We start from the raw sequence: 18,203 nt of genomic DNA, 5'->3' as shown, positions 1-18,203 counted from the left end.
TTAAAAATATTATCTGACATTTGCCTGTTTTGGTCTTCAGATGGACAGCTGGCTTCTGTGGAAGAGTGTCAACTTGAACTGATGCATTTTTGTCCTGGGAAGGTACACTGTTGCGATTGGTGTACATTTGTTACACTTAGTCAGGACAACTTAATACAACACATGGACACTCATAGCCCAGTGAAACCGTACAAATGTCGTCTCTGTTTCTTTGAAGCTAGACTACAGATAGAGCTGGAGACTCACCTGCAAGAGCAGCACAAGGTACTTGGAGAGTTTGCTACTGGGTCGAATTACTTAACAAATAGAATTAGCAATGGATAGCGTATTTGTGCGAGAACATTTTTAATGCCATTTTAGGAAGAATGTACTTTTAACATTTCCCACTCTGACTGTCGTCATTTCTCAAGTGTCCAGATTCTGATTTCAAAATGCTGTTGAGAGGAGTAAATGCTGAATTCTATTTTAACCGTTTACTTGTATAAAATAAAATCACTGTCCACTTCATAAGAACTAGGATATAATACTGTTACAAAGTTGTTGTCTACAGTGAGGCAAAGTATATGGTCAATTCAGTACCATTGTCTTAAAGGAATAGCATCTTTCCTGGAATTCTGCTTAATTTTGAGCACTGTACCCACTTGAATCTCGAAATTGAGTCAATGTCTAAAAATGCAAATGCCTAAACGTTTTCATTTTAACTATAGCAGTACTAAGTTATATCATGTTGTGTGAAGTTTACAAAAACATAAAATAATGTCCCATAAGATATAGAAGTAGGAGGAGATCATTTACCCTCTTAAGCATGCTCTCCCTTTCCTTTGGAGAGTCATAGAGATCTACAGCAGAGAAAAAGGTTCTTTAGCCCATCGACTATCGGTCAAAAACAGCCACCCTAACTATTCTAATCTCATTTTCCAGCACTTGGCCCATAGCCTTGAATGCCTTAACACAATAAGCGTGCATCTAAATACTACTACAATGTTATGAGGGTTTCTATCTCTTGATTCCCATCACCCTTCATGTGAAAATGTTTTTCCTTACATCTCCTCTAAACCTCCTTTTTCCTTAAATCTACCAAATGGAGGCAAATGAGACCAGTTCATGTTAGGAAACCTAGTCAGCATGGATGAGTTAGGTCGAAGGGTCTATTTCTATGCTGTATGAGTCTGTGCCTCTTATCAGTCTGTCATGCTGGGCTATATCAAAAGCCTTTTTGAAGTTCAAGTAGTCTACATCAAATGCATTGCCCTCATTTACGCACCTGGTCGTCTCTTTAAAAACTTCAATCAAATTGGTCAACGTGACCTCTTCTGCTGACTATTCTTGATTAATCCTTGCCTCTCTAAGTGAAGATTAATTCTGTCTCTCAGAATTGATTCCACCACCTGAGGTTAGATCAACTGGCCTGTAGTTTCTTGGTTTTATCTTCTTGAGCAACAGTGCCACATTAGCTGTTCCCGCTCTGGCACATCTTTTGTCGCCAGAGAGGAATTGAAAATTATTGCCAGTGTCCTTGCTATTTCCTCCCTTGTCTCACAGCTTAGGATATGTTTTGTGGCCCTGAAAATTTATCTGCTTTAAGGATTGAGCCGTGATGCAACTTCATGTGATGCGACTTTGCCCCTTATTCCTTCAAACCTTTGGTAAGTAAATATAAAATAACCAATTGTTGCTTGCAAAAAGACTGTTCCAACCTTCTGCTACTCTTTACATGTTGAGGTGTTTCATAAAATCATTTCTGAAAGATCAGAGTCTAATTTTTAGACTAGTTCGAGGCTTGCCAATCAGCCAAAATGGTTTCTCCTGTCCCCTTATTCTAATTTTCAAGATATATGATCAACATGCCATTAACCTCCTTAGTTATACTCTGCATCTCCATGATATTTTGTAATCTATGTACCTGGACCATCACTGATTCCAGTTTTTCACCATTTTAAGAGTATTTTGTTCTATTTTCTTTTGGGTCCAAAGTGGATGGCCTCACTTACCTACATTGAAAGCTGTTGCAATTGTTTGTCTTATTCATTTAATCTTATGGCAATTTTATGCCCCCGTCGGTAGTGCCTATAATGCAACCTATCTTTGTTATTGACAGATTCTGAAATTGCTTTCCTAAATATTTCTGTCTAGTTTGAACGTTTTTTTTACATTCTTCAAATCAACTTTATGCTCCAATCAAAATTGTCTTGGAGCTTTTCATTAGAATGCCTGATTCCTACATTACTATCATTTGGCTTGTGTATGATGAAATACATTATCTGCTGTACAGTATTTAGTTTCTGGGCTGCTAAATGTTCATGGCTGCTTGAAACTACAGCTTGGGTAAAGAAGTACCTATTGTCGTGTGGCCACCTAGTGACTCAGTGGGGTCAAACTCTATTTTCCTATTGAGTCGAAAACTAGTGTTTTGGAATTGATTGTTATCAGTTGGAGTCGTTTATCTGCAGGTAAAGGGACGTCGCAAGTCGGACGCCTTTAAAAGTGAGATAGCTAGAGATAAAGGTCTATAAGTTCCTGTGAGGGTCAAGGGCAAGGTTGGCAGGAATAGGGAACCGTGGATGACAAGATATTGAGGCATTGACCGGAAAAAAAAAAGGAGACTTGGCTCAGGTACAGGCAGCCGGGAACAAGGGAATCCCTAGAGATATATAAGGAATACAAGAGTTTACCTAAGGAAATCAGGAGGGCGAACCGGGGCACATCATAGCCGTGGCTGAGAAGATTAGGGTGAATCAAAGAGGTCCTTTAAGTATATTAAAGGAAAAAGAATAACTAGAGAGAGAATAGGTCCCTCAAGGGCCAAAGTGGACAAGTATGTGTAGAACCGCCGGAGATGGGCGATGACCTCAATGAATGTTTCTCCTCTGTGTTTATCATGGAGAAAGACATGAGGACTTGGGAACTTGGAGAAGTTAGTGGTGCCAGCTTGGGGACGGTCCATATCCTAGTAGAGGTGGTGTTGGATGTATTAGCATGTATGAAGGTGGATAAATCTCCTGGTCCTGACCTGATCTATCCAAGAATACTGCAAGAGGCTAGAGAAGAAATTGCAAGGTCCCTGGATATTTTTGCATTATCATAAGCACAGGTAAGGTCCTGGAAGACTGGAGGGTAGTGAATGTTGTGCCATTATTCAAGAATGTAAAGAAAACCCTGGTGACTATAGACCAGTAAGCTTAACATCTGTGGTGGGTACATTTGTTGAGATGATTAAGAGATAAGCTATAAATACACTTTGAAATAATCAGCATGATTTCTTGAGTGGGAGATCATACCTCACAAATTTGTTAGAGATCTTTAAAGTGACCAGGAAGGTTAACGAGGGCAGGGCAGTAGACGTAGTCTTTATGAATTTCAGTAAGGCCTTTGATAAGGTTCCACATGGTGGGCTGCTCTGGAAGGTTAGATCGTGTAGAATCCAGAATGAGCTGGCAAATTGGATACACAATTGGCTTGATGGTAGGAAGCGGAGGGTAGTAGTGGAAGGATGCTTGTGACGAGTGCCTCGGGGGTCAGTGCTGGGCCCATCACATGTTTGTTATCAATATCAATGATTTGGATGAGAAGGTACAAGGCATGGTTAGTAAATTTGCAGATGACACTAAAATCGGTGGTATAGTGAGCAGTGAGGAAGGTTATCAGAAATTGCAGCAGAACTTTGATCAGCTGGAGAAGTGGGCCGAGAAATGGCAAATGGAGTTTAATATAGATAAGTGTGAGGTCTTGCATTTTGGAAAGTCAAATCAAGGTAGGAGTTTCATGGTGAATAGTAGGGCCTTAAGGAGTGGAATTGCGGGATCTGGGAGTTCAGGCGCACGGTTCTCTGAAAATGTAGTCACAGGTAGACAGGGCAGTGAAGAAGGCTTTTGGCTCATTGGCCTTTGTCAGTCAAGGCATTGAGTATAGGAGTTGGGAAGTTATGTTGCAGTTATACAGGACGTTGGTGGGGCTGCACTTGGAGTTCAGTTTTGGTCACCTTGTTATAGGAAGGATGTTACTAAACTGGAAAGAGTGCAGAAGAAATTTACAAGGATGTTGTTTGGACTCAATGGTCTGAGTATTTGGGTGAGGTTTGACAAACTAAGACCTTCTTCTTTAGAAGGTAGTAGACTGCAGGGGATTTTTATTGAGGCGTATAAAATCATGAGAGGCATGGATAGAGCGAATGGATTCAATCTTTTTCCCAGGATTGGGGAACCGAGGGCTAGAAGGTATCAGTTTAAGGTTAGAGGAGAAAGAATAAAATGGAACCTGAGGGGCAACTTTTTTTTACAGAGAGTGGTATGCATATGGAATGAGCTGCCAGTGGAAGTGATTGAGGTGGGTATATTAGCAACATCTGAAAAGTATTTGGATAAATACATGGATGGGAAAGGACTAGAAGGATATAGGCCAGGTGCAGAAAAATAGGGTTAGCGTGGACGTACATTTTTATTGTAGATATGGACGAGTTTGGGCCAAAGGACCTGTCTCCATGCTGTAAAACTCTGACTCTATTAGTAAGTGTAATTTCAAATGTTTTTCCATGAAATGCATTTCAATTTCAAAGGCAATTGATTTGTTATTATTTCATTGAAAATAGTCTGAATACTTGTGAAGTATTATTTTATGTATTTTAAATGAAACTAAATCTATTGCCTAATTTCATTTTAATAACTCGAGATTCCTGTTTATAATGTCATTGAGACGGATGGTGAACAAGTTAAATGTAACAGGTATTGTCCTAATATTTACTTGATTTTTAATATTTTTAATAATATCAATGCCTCTGACATATATTTGTTATCATAAAGCCATTAATATGTTTTTGTTTGTTAAATAGGTGAAATGCAACTTTGATTTGGTTGGTGCAGTGAACCTAAATGAAGCAGATCTCGTCATTGAAATTGAAGAGTTTCAAAGGAAGAGACTCAAGAAAAGCCAGGGTGAACCAAGTGAGAATTTATAACTTACTGAAATCTCTTTGGTGTGGTAATAGATTTGACTTTTTAGCATGAGAGATTAAGTAGCTTGAGCCAGTTCCAAATTAAAACATTAGGGGGCTATATATGATGCCACAATGTGTGCACATGTACAATATGTAGCCTAGCTGGCATACAAAAGGTTTCATTCACGCACACTTCTGTCTTCACATTCTTGCTTCCCATAATTTTATTTTGGACAGACTTTTGTACTTTTTTTTTCAGTTATAAATTCCTATGTACATGTTTATAATGAAACTTATTCATGTAAACCAGTTGCATTGTAATTACTGTCTCGCCTGAAATGGTGGTGTTGATGCTTCTGTTTTGCAATTTGTAGCATTTTGCACTGGAGTGATACAAGTGTAACCAACTATTTCTGATCACCTAGGAGAAAGTGAGGACTGCAGATGCTGGAGATCAGAGCTGAAAAATGTTGCTGGAAAAGCGCAGCAGGTCAGGCAGCATCCAAGGAACAGGAGGAGGGCTTATGCCTGAAATGTTGATTCTCCTGCTCCTTGGATGCTGCCTGACCTGCTGCGCTTTTCCAGCAACACACTTTTCAGCTCTATTTCTGATCATCCTTGAGATAATGCCATCAGTCCTGATGAAGGGTCTTGCCACAAACGTTGACTGACTTGCTTTTCAGATGCTACCTGACTTGCCATGCTTTTTCCGGCACCATACTTTATCGATAATTTAGATTTCCCTTTGGGTTGCAGCAGTCCATGAGCTGAAGATACTTCTGTAATGCTATTGGATAGGGAACAACGAAGGAATAATGAGTATATTTTGAGGCTGGGACAGCTTGTAAACTGAAAAACGACTTTGAGATCATACTATTCCCTAGCTGGGTGGACATAGGGGAGTGTTTGTGGGATTGTATTTATGCTGCTTGAAGAAACCTAGATAACTCACTGCAGTGCCTCAATATATAATACACACTGCAGCCACATCACCTCTTATTGATGGTGGGATTGGATGTTGAACTAGTGGACTGTCTGATGATGCTTCCATGGTTTATGTTGGCTTAGTGAGCTGAATTAGAACTTCTTCCTCATGTAGCTTCATATCTTGGAATTTTTTACAGAACACCTCACTTGCTGAAACAAATGAATTAATCAAGAGGAACAAATTTATTCAGAAATCACAAAGAGCGGCACGGTGGCACAGTGGTTCGCACTGCTGCCTCACAGCGCCTGAGACCCGGGTTCAATTCCCGCCTCAGGTGACTGACTGTGTGGAGTTTGCATGTTCTCCCTGTGTCTGCGTGGGTTTCCTCCGGGTGCTCCGGTTTCCTCCCACAGTCCAAAGATGTGCAGGTCAGGTGAACTGGCCATGCTAAATTGCCCGTAGTGTTAGGTAAGGGGTAAATGTAGGGGCATGGGTGGGTTGCGCTTCGGCGGGTCGGTGTGGACTTATTGGGCCGAAAGGCCTGTTTCCACGCTGTAATGTAATGTAATCTAATCTAATCTAAAAATCTAATCTAAAATTAAGGCCAATATCTGAGACACTTGTCAGCAATGTTCCTTGTACAATTCACATATATGCCATTGTGCAGCAATATGGAATGTACTAACAGTGACTGCAAAGATCAAACCCTCCAAAAGAAACAACAGCAAGAGAGGGAGCAAAGAAAGTGAAGTTGTGATTAGCACTGTAGTGAGTAAAGGAGACAGAGAATCTGATTGCGTGAGCAGCAAATATGGGGATTTGTAATCTAGTAATCAAAAACTACTTTTTTGAGTAGTAATATAAAGTAGTAGACTACTTGGAGACATAGAATCGACGTTTCGGGCAAAAGCCCTTCATCAGGAAGATGAAGGGCTTTTGCCCGAAACATCGATTTCGCTGCTCGTTGGATGCTGCCTGAATTGCTGTGCTCTTCCAGCACCACTGATCCAGAATCTGGTTTCCAGCGTCTGCAGTCATTGTTTTTACTTACTTGGAGACATGTTCAATCCAACTATACACTTGAGGTGTTTAACCTTAATTAGTAATTCTAGAATAAAATTCTGATAATGATTATGAGCCTACCAGATTATCAGAAGAACATTTCACATTCACTGATGAGAGAATCTTCTATCTTCACCCAGTCTTACTTACTTGAGACTCCATACTCATGACAATGTGATTGACTCTGACTCTGACTCTGAAATGGCCTTGCAAGCCACTTAGATTATCAAACTGCTGTAGCAAATTCAAATAATAATAAAACTGAATGGATCACATCCTCCTAGATAATAGAAGCATAAAAAAATGCTTTCTACCTAGTTAACCCTTAAAGTCCTTTTCCACTGACTTTAGGACTTGTGCCAAAGTTTACAGATCTCACCAACAGGCTAGTCAAACAATGGCATAATTGTATAATTATATTCAATGAATTGTCCCTGACCAAATCCTCCATCACCATCCCTGTGCCTCTCACGCAAGCTGGATTCCCACTCCCAACTCTGGCACCCTTAATTTTTGCTGCTTGTCCCTGCCATTCCGACCTGACTGGTTCTATTGCAGGGCTATACATCTCCGTTATCCATGATTTTTGTGGAATTGGACTAGCTTCTCCAAGTTTCATAATTCATTGCACCTTTTAAGGAGTTGTGAACTTTAATCTGGATTTGGGAATACTTTGAAAGCTGTGTGCCAAAATCTTACCCATATTCGTTCTTTGTCCCCAATTGTTCTCTCCATTCCAACATATTTCATGTCCCTCTTCACTTTCCAAGGTCCCTACTGACACCCATACCAACTCATATTCCTGCCATTCCCATTCACTAAATATCCACTACATACAAAATCAATAAACCATGATGAAACTGCTCAGAATACTCAAACTCCCATTCACAATTCTTACAATGGAAACAAAACTACTATTCCTGTACCCTATCAAGTGTCAATTTGGCAGACATTAAAATGTCAACAGTCTTCATACACTTGGCATCTCTTTATTTTGAGCAACTAAACATTGGGGCATTCACAAGAGATCACAAAAACAATAACCTATCATAACCAATTAAAAGATGTCAACAGTTCTATACAAACAGAATGCCCTTCTGAGATAATCCTTGAATGATGTAGGCTTTCAACCGGTTTGCACAGAAAGGGCAGATCTCTGTGGAACCAGATTACCTCATTTCCACCATTTTATCTGATCAATGGAAGAAGGTCATACCAGGTGGAAACTTGTTGAAAAGAGTTTCAGGAATTACAAAAGATCGGGATACTTGCTGTGGAAGTACAGCTTTGGGTAAAGAAAAAAGAACAGTCCATCAAAGGAACAGGCCCTTTGCTCACCCAGCTTCTGCAATACATGATGCCTTACTAAAATAAAAATCATTTGCCTCTACTTGTATCCCTCTATTCCCTGCCTGTTCATGTAACTGTCAGGATGCCTCTTAATTGTTGCTATTGTATCTCCCTCCGCCATCCCCATTGCACATGGTCGAAGCAGTTATCCCCTTAGAAATTGACATTTTTAACCCAAGAAAAGATTTTTGACTATCCATTCTATTCATGCTTCTCACCATTTTGTATACTTCTATTAGGGTTACCCCTCCTCTTTTGATGTTCAGGTGAAAACAAGCCAAGTTTGTCCAATCTCTCTTCATAGCTAATACCCTCCACACCAGGCACCATCCTGGTAAACTTTTCCTTCACCATCACCAAAACTCCACATCCTTCTGGCAAGGTAGTGACCAGAACTATACACAATACTACAAGTGTGGCCTAATTAAAATTCTATACAGGTGCAACATGACTTGCCAATTCTGCTGTGTTCCCATCAATGATGAAGGCAAGCTTGACCACTTCATCCACTTGTTTTACCACTTTCAGGAACTGTGGACCTGTGCACCAAGATCCTTCTATATGTCGATTTACTGTATATGTCCCTCCCGCATGACTTTGCATTTGTCTAGATTAAACTCCACCTATCATCTCTCCGGCCAAGTCTCTTGCCTATCTGTATTCTGCTGTTACCTCTGGCAATCCTCCTCATAATTCACAACGGCCACCCCCCCCCCCTCCCAGTCTTAGTGTTATCTGCAAAAATGCAAATCAGACCACCTACGTTCTCTTCCAAATCATTTATACATATATATTACAAACAGTAGGAGTCCCAGCAATGATCCCCACGGAACACCACTGGTCACAGAACTTCAGTCTGAAAAACACCCTTCCATTGATACTCTGTCTTCTATGACTAAGCCAGTTCTATATCCATCATACCAGCTCATTGTGGATCCCATGTGACTTCACCTTTTATATCACTCTGCTAGAGGGACTTTCTCAAAGGTCTTGCTAAAGTCTGTATAGACAACATCCACCACCCTTCTCTCATCAATCAAGTTTGTCACTTCCTCAAAAAAACTGAATCAAGTTTGTGAGATACAACCCTCCCCACACAAAGACATGCTGCCCATCACTAGCATGTCTATATTTTTCCAAATGTGCATAAATCCCATCCTTACGGAAACTATTGGAGAATATTCTTATCAGTGACACAAGGCTCACCAGCCTGTAATTTCCGGATTATCTCTCATATCCTCCTCAAACAAAATTATGGTGTGATGTTATTAATGATCCTTTAGATTCTTTAAATCCAAAATATTGCAACTGTGCAGCTTCCCTTCTCATCAAAGTACATTCCCTGTTCCTTGTTACATTTAGCATTGACTGTCTAAAGACCCGACTTTGCTGAAGTTAACTCCTTAAATTCTTCTGCAGGGCAATCATTTGTCCTTGTTGAATAAGGCAGCCAGTTATCAAGCAATTGTTATAACAGTTTTATTTATGTAGCTTTGACTCCTCCTGTTCCTAGGCATGCTTAATTGCTTTCAGTTCCTGTACAAGTTTATCCTTGTCCCTTAACAGTTTATTCCAGGCAGAGTTATTGCTGATTCTTTCAATCCATGAACTATTAAAGTTCTGAAGTTTACAGTATCACATTAAGGACCTCACCCACTTCCTCTATCTCCACGCATAAATTCCCTCATTTGCCCTAGCAAGGACCTACCCTTTTCGTAGCTACTCTTTTGCTCCTTCTATAAATATAACACCTTGGGATTTTCCTTAATTTTGTTTGCCAAAGGCATTTTATAGCCCATTTAACCCTCCTAGTTCCTTGTTTGAGTTCTTTCCTGCTATCTTTATATTCATAGAGGGCTCTGACTGTCTTTAGTTTCCTATACCCGACATGTTCTTTTTGACTAAACTTTCAATTTCTCTTGTTATCCAAGGATCCCAAACCTTATTATCCTTACCCTTCATTTCCACAGGAACACGTTGATCCTAAATTCTAATCACCTAGCCTTTAAAATATTCGCACATGTCAGATATGGATTTACCCTCAAACAGCTGCTCCCCAATGTACATTTCCCAGTTCCTGCCTAATATTGTGATAGTTAGCCATCCCCCAATTTAGTACTTTCACCCAAGGACTACTATTATCCTTATCCATAAGTAACTTAAAACTTACAGAATTATGGTCACTGTTACCAAAATGCTCCCCCATTGAAACTTAGATCACCTGGCTGGGCTCACTCCCCAATAGCTGGTCTAGTATGGCCCATTCCGTCGTTTGAACTATTTACGTATTATTTCAAAAAACCCTCCCGGACATACCTAACAAATGCTATTCCATCCAAGCCAAAATGGTTTCATCATGTACAGGACATTGGTTATGCCACTGTTGGAATATTGTGTGCAATTCTGGTCTCCTTCCTATCAGAAAGGTGTTGTGAAACTTGAAAGGGTTCAGAAAGATTTACGGGGATGTTGCCAGGGTTGCAGAATTTGAGCTATAGGGAGAGGCTGAACCTGCTAGGGCTTTTTTCCCTGGAGCTTCGGAGGCTGAGGGGTGACCTTGAAGAAGTTTACATAATTATGAGGGGCATGGATAGCATAAATAGACAAAATCTTTTCCCTGGGGTGGGGAAGTCCAGAACTAGAGGGCATAAGTTTAAGGTGAGAGGGGAAAGATATAAAAGAGACCTATGGGGCAACTTTTTCACGCAGAGGGTGGTATGTGTATGGAATGAACTGCCAGAGGAAGTGGTGGAGGCTGGTACAATTGCAACAATGAAGAGGCATTTGGATGGGTATATGAATAGGAAGGGTTTGGAGGGATATTGGCCGGCTGCTGGCAGGTGGGACTAGATTGAGTTGGGATATCTGGTCGACATGGATGGGTTGGACCGAAGGGTTTGTTTCCATGCTGTACACCTCTATGACGCAATAAGTATCACATGGGCCATGTCATTTTTTCCCAATGAGACTTTGTTGAAGTAGTGGTCTAACCACCTCTCAAGAATAGATGAGCAGTAAACATTTCCTGAAAGAGTATAAAATAAAATGTCATGTTAAGCTATCTTTGCTTTCTGTCTTTGCAGGAATTCAAAAATATACAAGACCTAACCGTTCAACTAAAGCAACCCGATTTTCCTGTGAATTTTGTGGCCGAAGATTTCTGGACCGCTCAGAATGGAAATGTCATGTTCGGAGACACTCCGTAAGTTGCACTGATTTGTTCAATAGTTCTGCCAATAACAAACACGAGCAAATATCAAAAAGAAACTAAGACATTAGTAAGATGGCCAGTTCGTACAAAGTTGATGTTAAATATGTCTAGGCTAGCCTATGTAACAGTTCTGTGCTTATGCACCACCATTTACCAATGAAATGTACGCCTCATAGAACTCTTCTGTGGTAATTACATTGTTTTCTGTTCCTAATATGCCAGTGTTGCCCTGTGTGAAATTATTGATTTGTATTTTGGTGGTGAGAATCTTTCACATGTATGTAAAATACTCATTTCTGTCTTTAAGCCTGTATGATTTCAGACAATTATGAAATGGTTTGGATGAGGTGTTGATTAGCAAGTTTGAGGGCGACAGCAAAATTGATGGCATAGTATATAGTGAAGAAGGTTTTCTAAGATTACAAAGGGATCTTGATCAAATGGGCCAAAATGGCAGATGGAGTTCAATCTGGACAAGTGCGAGGTATTGCGCACTCTACAACAAACATGAGTCTGGCTTATACAATTAATGGTAGGGCCTTGGATGGTGTTGGAAAACAGAGGGACCTAGGGGTCAGGTACATAATTCTTTGAACTTTGCGTCACATATTGACAAGATAGTTCAAAAGGAGTTTGGCATGCTTGCCTTTGTTATTCAGTCCTGTGAGTATAGGAATTGGGTAGTCATGTTGAGGTTGTACAAGACATTTGGTGAGACCTCTTCTGGTCACCCAGCTGGAGAGGGTTCAGAAGGATGTCACTGGGTATGGACGGTTTGAGCTAGAAGGAAAAGCTGGAACTTCTTTTACTGGAGCGTTGGAGGTTGAGAGGCAACTTTTTAAGAAGTTTATAAAATAAAGAACATAGAACATTACAGTGCAGTACAGGCCCTTCGGCCCTCGATGTTGCGCCGACCAGTCATACCAATCTGAAGCCCATCTAACTTACACTATTCCATATGTTTGTCCAATGATGACTTAAATGCACTTAAAGTGATGGAGGCTGGTACAAGTGCAACATTTAAGAAGCACTTGGATTGGTATATGAATAGGAAGGGTTTGGAGGGATATTGGCCGGGTGCTGGTAGGTGGGAATAGATTGGATTAGGATATCTGGTTGGCATGGTCGGGTTGGACCAAAGGGTCTGTTTCCGTGCTGTACATCTCGATGACTCTAAATGGTGGATGTGGGTACAATTACATTTAAAATACATTTCAATAAGTACATGAATAGGAAAGACTTGGAGGGATATGGACCAGGAGCAGGCTGGTGAGACGGGTTTAATTTCAAATTATGGTCAGCATGAGCTAGTTGGACCAAAGGGTTTTTTTTTAAGGTGCTGTATGACACTATGACAATTAAAAATGTCAGAAGCCTGAACTATATTTGAATATTTGATTGGTTTGTACCCTTTAATTGAAAATAATTTGGGTGGCTACTTTTGGTACCACTTGAAAATTTCCCTGATTCTTTGAAACACATTTTAAATATGATATCCGGTAAACTAATATTTACTTGACTAAGTATACATAAGCTTGCGTTTCATTCATATATAGTACATAAAATCTAGCATTTTGCAGCTTGTCATAGAGATGTACAGCACGGAAACAGACCCTTCGGTCCAACTCATCTATGCCAACTAGTCATCCTAACCTAATCTAGTCCCATTTGCCAGCACTTGGCCCATATCCCCCTCAGCTCTTCCTATTCATATACCCATACAGATGCCTTTTAAATGTAATTGTGCCAGCCTCCATCTCTTCCTCTGGCAGCCCATTCCATACACGCACCACCCTCTGCGTGAAAAGGTTGCTCCGTAGGTCCCTTTTCTATCTTTCCCCTCTCACTCTAAACCGATGCCCTCTAGTTTTAGATTTCCCGAAAACAGTCTTTTCCCTGGGTATTTATCCTATCCACGCCCCTCATGATTTTATAAGCCTCCATAAGGTCACCCCTCAACTTTCGACGCTCCAGGGAAAACAGCCCTGGCCTATTCAGCCTTTACCTATAGTTCAAATCCTCCAGCCCTGTCAACATCCATGTAAATCTTTTCTGAATCTTTTCCAAATTTCACAACATCCTTCTAATAGGAAGGAGACCGGAATTGCACGCAATATTCCAAAGGTGGCTTAACCAATGTCCTGTACAGCCGCAACATGACCTCCCAACTCCTATACTCAAATCTCTAATCTAAAAGAAATGAATGAGGTCCCTACTCAGCAATGCACATTTCTGAGTTATTTGTTCAAATGACAATAACGTTTCACCTTCAAGTAGATCACCCAAACGAGAGATTCCCCAGGACCCATTGTCCCTGGCCGGAAAACCAGCATGCCAACTATGGGAGTAAGAAAAGATGTTTTAGACATATTACTCTCCAACTGCCTCATTGTCCTCCATGCTCTGGCTGTGTTAATAACTATTGGATTTCTCTGCATTCGTATCCAATTGGCTTTTAGTTTAACATTCTTGTTTGTCATTGGTGTATGTTAGTGTCAAACTCCACCTGGAATTCAGTGCTGTTAAGATCTCAACCACCTGATGAAGGAGCAATGCTCCGAAAGCTAGTGCTTCTAATTAAAACTATGGACTATAACCTGGTGTTGGGTGATTTTTAACTTATGATTACTGTGTTCTTGCTAAGATTTTCCAAAACTTCCTATCAGGAATGGATCCATCAGCTTGGAAGTCAGAACTGTCAGTTAAATTCGCCCTGCCTAATTACATAATACTAGATTTCAAATAGATTTTTTTCTAGTTGGGCAAATAAACTCATCTTCTCAACCAGTCTTGTCAATTTGATCATCCCAGGCTATATGAAGATTAAAGTGCCCCATAATTGTTGGTTTGCCTTTGTCACAAATTCAGAATGTAAATATACAGCAGGAATGGAAAAGCAAAGAAACTACATGTTCAAAGCAACTTATAACTAAAGGTCATTTGCTATCCATGGGATTTGCCATATAGCTTGCAATGTTACCTTTAATATGCAGTTATTTGTGACCATTTACTACAGTGCATGGTGTCTTTATATTAATTTGCCTGGCTGAATGTATCTCTAAGAAATAGTTCTGATCTAAAGAGTTAATAATTGGATCTGCTACCCTCCCTTAAATGGTTGCAATTTTTCCCTCCCTGGAGGGGAGTTGGTGAGATCAGAAAGTACATGTATTTGAATAAGTTGTCCCTGGGGAGGTATTGGCTGAGAAGCTTTGGGACTTTCTTGGCATGCCAGCAATTAAGGTGCTTAAGTGGTCAATAAGCAGCCACTTAAGGGCTTCAAATCACACCAATTGTTTACTTTCTCAGAAAATGTGCTGATTTTCTGATGCAGGTGGTGTTACTCTGTTGTTCTCAAGCTGATAGCATTCCAAGGCATGCATAAGCTGCTAGTGGGTGGCTTCTGAAAGCCGGACCTCTGAACCCCCTATCCCTGCCGTGCCTGTTTCACAAGAAGGAAAGGAAAAAGAAATCCTTGTTGGATTTCACAAACAGTAAGCCCTGAGTAGGCTATAGGAGCTAAAGGTTTCTGGCCTCTGGAAGCATTTAGATTTGTAGTTTTGAGAAAAAAGCATTGTTTCCAGTCATTGAATTTGAAGTTTGCAGTTTACACTTTGATTTCAACATGTGTGCCCTTAGTGCAAGTTCAATTTGTTCAACCTATCAAGAAGCTTAGTAAAGGATACACTCTGTTGGCAGAATTAATATGAGTCATGGTGTGTGTGCTTTTTACATGGAAGTAGAATACTAGGCTGCATGTCATTTATTAAATATGCTGAGAATCTGGTGATTGCACAAAGCAAAATCAATTACACCAGTTTGCTTACAGTCAAAACCTCATGTGCTCATCCTGAACTGCCACTGGTATAGTTCAAAATAGAATGACAGAAAGGGAAGTAGCAGGTACAGGTCTGTGGGAATAACCTTCAAATGCTATTTGAAGCTTTTTTTTGGAAACTGCAGGATGGTACTGGCTATTAGATATGATCTTAATCTTTCAAAAGATAGGACTTTCACAATACAATAACCAGATCATACCAAGTAAACACTCTGGTCACAAATGCTGACAAAATCTATAATATAATGGGGAGGTTGCAGCAAGATTAATCCCACTGGGAAAGAGACCAATTTGAGGGTGTTTTTGAGAAACTCAAGTTCACCAGTTTAGAAATGAAGTGCTCATGGCTTGAACTGATTGAGTGATATTGAGAATTCACACTTCAATAAACTTCTTATTAGGTCAGATTTTGTGTCAGTGAAATGATTGAATTTGATAGCCTTTTCCGATCCTTCTAATACTAATTTATTCTGGGACAGTGACACTAAATCTAGCAATTTTTAAGATGGTTTATTTTGTGACAGTTGCTAATGATTATATTTGCAATAACCAGATTGAAAGCTGATGAGGACCTATTGAGAGGAAACCAGATAGAAGAATTTGCGAATGAAGACCGGAATTCTCAATGTCTTAAACAAACCAGGTCCTTTGTCTTCAAAATACTGTCTGTGAGTCTCTGTCAATCGCCGTTGTGGTAACCTGAGGAATAAATGCAAAGTTGTGTTGGTTCTTTTTGCATTTTGTTTTGATTTAAATCTGGATATAATGTGGTGAATAGTGACCTCACAAGACATAGAAATAGAGAATGACTGTTCTGATTCTTTTTGAAAAGCTACGGCACGTACATGTTGTTTGAATAAAACATTTTTCTACAGCAGTTGACTAGAATTTGCCTTTGCTGTGAAATTAATTTAAGCAGTTAGTATTCTGTATCTCTAACCTTCTGGTGTATTATAACTGGGAAATGTTGTTACTGATTATTTATGATAGGAATTTGTAATGTTTGTATATAAAATATTTGCTCATTGAATCTGCAACTTTGATTATGATTGGCTCATCATTATTACAATTATTGTTGCACTGATTCTAGAATAAATACTAAAATTGATTGAATGCAGCTACTTTAAATTGACCAAACGTTCGCATCAAGACAATTCTTGAAAATTTGTTGAAGTTCACAATACAAGGTGCTTGTGTATTGATGAGCATTCTTCTTTTCCATGCTGACATTTTTCTATTCCTTGCAAGTTATTAAGATATTAAAATACACTGAAGAAATCACAGCAAATTCTTAACCAGATAACATTTCACTAAAGTGTAATGATATGAAAAACATGCAAAAGCTTTGTTTTCCACTGTGATAAGGGCTATGTTGTTTCCACTTTCTCAGAAGTAGAGACGCAAATTTATTGTAGCGGTGAAATTAACACATTGTTGACTTCTGCAGTAGCCTGTTTATTTCACTGTAACCTCTAGAAGTTTGTGAACCTGAGATCTCTCAACATCTTTTCTTAAGACGTACCCAGAAAACATTCAAGAGCCCTTTGCTCTGTCTTTGACTACACCCACAAAATCCTGTGCAAGAAAGCTTTCAAAATTAGATAAAAATTTGATGTTTAAAGTTGTGTTCTTATGTAGATTTAATGGTTTTCAATTAATTTGATTATAAGTGCACAATTTATGCATTGGGTTATATTTCTAATCTACAAATTTTCAGTGTGCTATCTCTTCACACACTAAACCTTTCCAGAATTAAAATATGAATTTGTGGGTTTAAAAAATTAAATGGTCAAGTTATACTACAGAAATTTGAGAGCTAGCAAGCAGGATAAACTTTAATTTTATTTAGTGTTTATGTTTGATTTAAATGGTATTTTGAATTAAATGAATTTCTTGCCAAGTGCACTGTTTAAGAATTTTGGCAGTTTTCTTATGGTTGGTCATACTGAATTTACAGACCAAGAGTACTTAAATATTCAAGTATTGGAACAGAAGTCTGCATAGAGAGTAACTGTTACTTGGATTTAACTTTTTGTTGAAATAAAATGTTTTTGTGTTAAATTTGAGTACTTCAGTAGTCGTGCTGTGTCTTTGAAAATGTAATTATCTTCCCTTTTGGTCAAGCATTATTGAAATTATAATATTTGTTCAAGTATCTGGAGATCTATGTACATCTTTTCTGAATTTGGATTTAAAATTAGAAAAACAAATGTTCCATCTCGGCTGGGCTGCCCACATCACATATGCCAATCTTTAGCTGACTTCATTCATTCCATGTGAAAACCAAGAAATAGTTGCAAGTGCTGGATACATCAAAGACTTTGGATCCTAACAATATCATAACTGCATCTAGAACTTACTGTTCCTCAAGCCAAGTATTTTAAACAATCCAGCAGTATTTATCCAACAATGAGATGTTCAACAGGAAAATCCTTTCCCATAGACGAGGGCGCATTGAAACCAATGCAGTTGATCACCAGCATGGGTGTCAGCAACAATGCTATCAAGTAGCACTTATGCTCACTGATGTTTGTAGACTGATTATTGCTGACATTCTATGCTGGGAGAACTTGAACATTATATTCTATATTAAAAGGCCTAAATGAAGAGGCTCTTGAAAAGAAAGTTAAAAATCACACAACACCAGGTTATAGTCCAACAGGTTTAATTGGAAGCACACTAGCTTTCAGAGTGACGCTCCTTCATCAGGTGATTGTGGAGGGCTCGATCGTGACACAGAATTTATAGCAAAAATTTGCAGTGTGATGTAACTGAAATTATACATTGAAAATTTCAATGTATAATTTCAGTTACATCACACTGCAAATTTTTGCTATAAATTCTGTGTCACGATCGAGCCCTCCACAATCACCTGATGAAGGAG

The 18,203-nt window shown here is 39.3% G+C and overlaps 1 protein-coding gene across 1 annotated transcript in view; it reads left to right on the top strand.

Annotated features, from left to right (window-relative positions):
* The window catches only part of LOC122565140 (zinc finger protein 462-like), a 59,726-nt gene extending 43,622 nt beyond the window's left edge, over window positions 1–16,104 (top strand). The window contains exons 7-10 of the mRNA XM_043720804.2: window positions 41–264; window positions 4,826–4,937; window positions 11,354–11,472; window positions 15,873–16,104. Of these exons, the coding sequence (XP_043576739.2) occupies window positions 41–264; window positions 4,826–4,937; window positions 11,354–11,472; window positions 15,873–15,884 (467 nt within the window). The 3' untranslated portion in view covers window positions 15,885–16,104. The remainder of the gene's footprint in view (window positions 1–40; window positions 265–4,825; window positions 4,938–11,353; window positions 11,473–15,872) is intronic.
* The last annotated feature ends 2,099 nt before the right edge of the window (window positions 16,105–18,203 follow it).

Source organism: Chiloscyllium plagiosum, unplaced genomic scaffold (genome assembly GCF_037043375.1).
Source record: "Chiloscyllium plagiosum isolate Xiang-an unplaced genomic scaffold, Cpla_swu_hap1 HiC_scaffold_28, whole genome shotgun sequence".
In the NCBI taxonomy this organism is placed as follows: domain Eukaryota; kingdom Metazoa; phylum Chordata; class Chondrichthyes; order Orectolobiformes; family Hemiscylliidae; genus Chiloscyllium; species Chiloscyllium plagiosum.
Note: the sequence above shows the minus strand (reverse complement) of the source record. Positions and strands in the feature narration are given on the sequence as shown.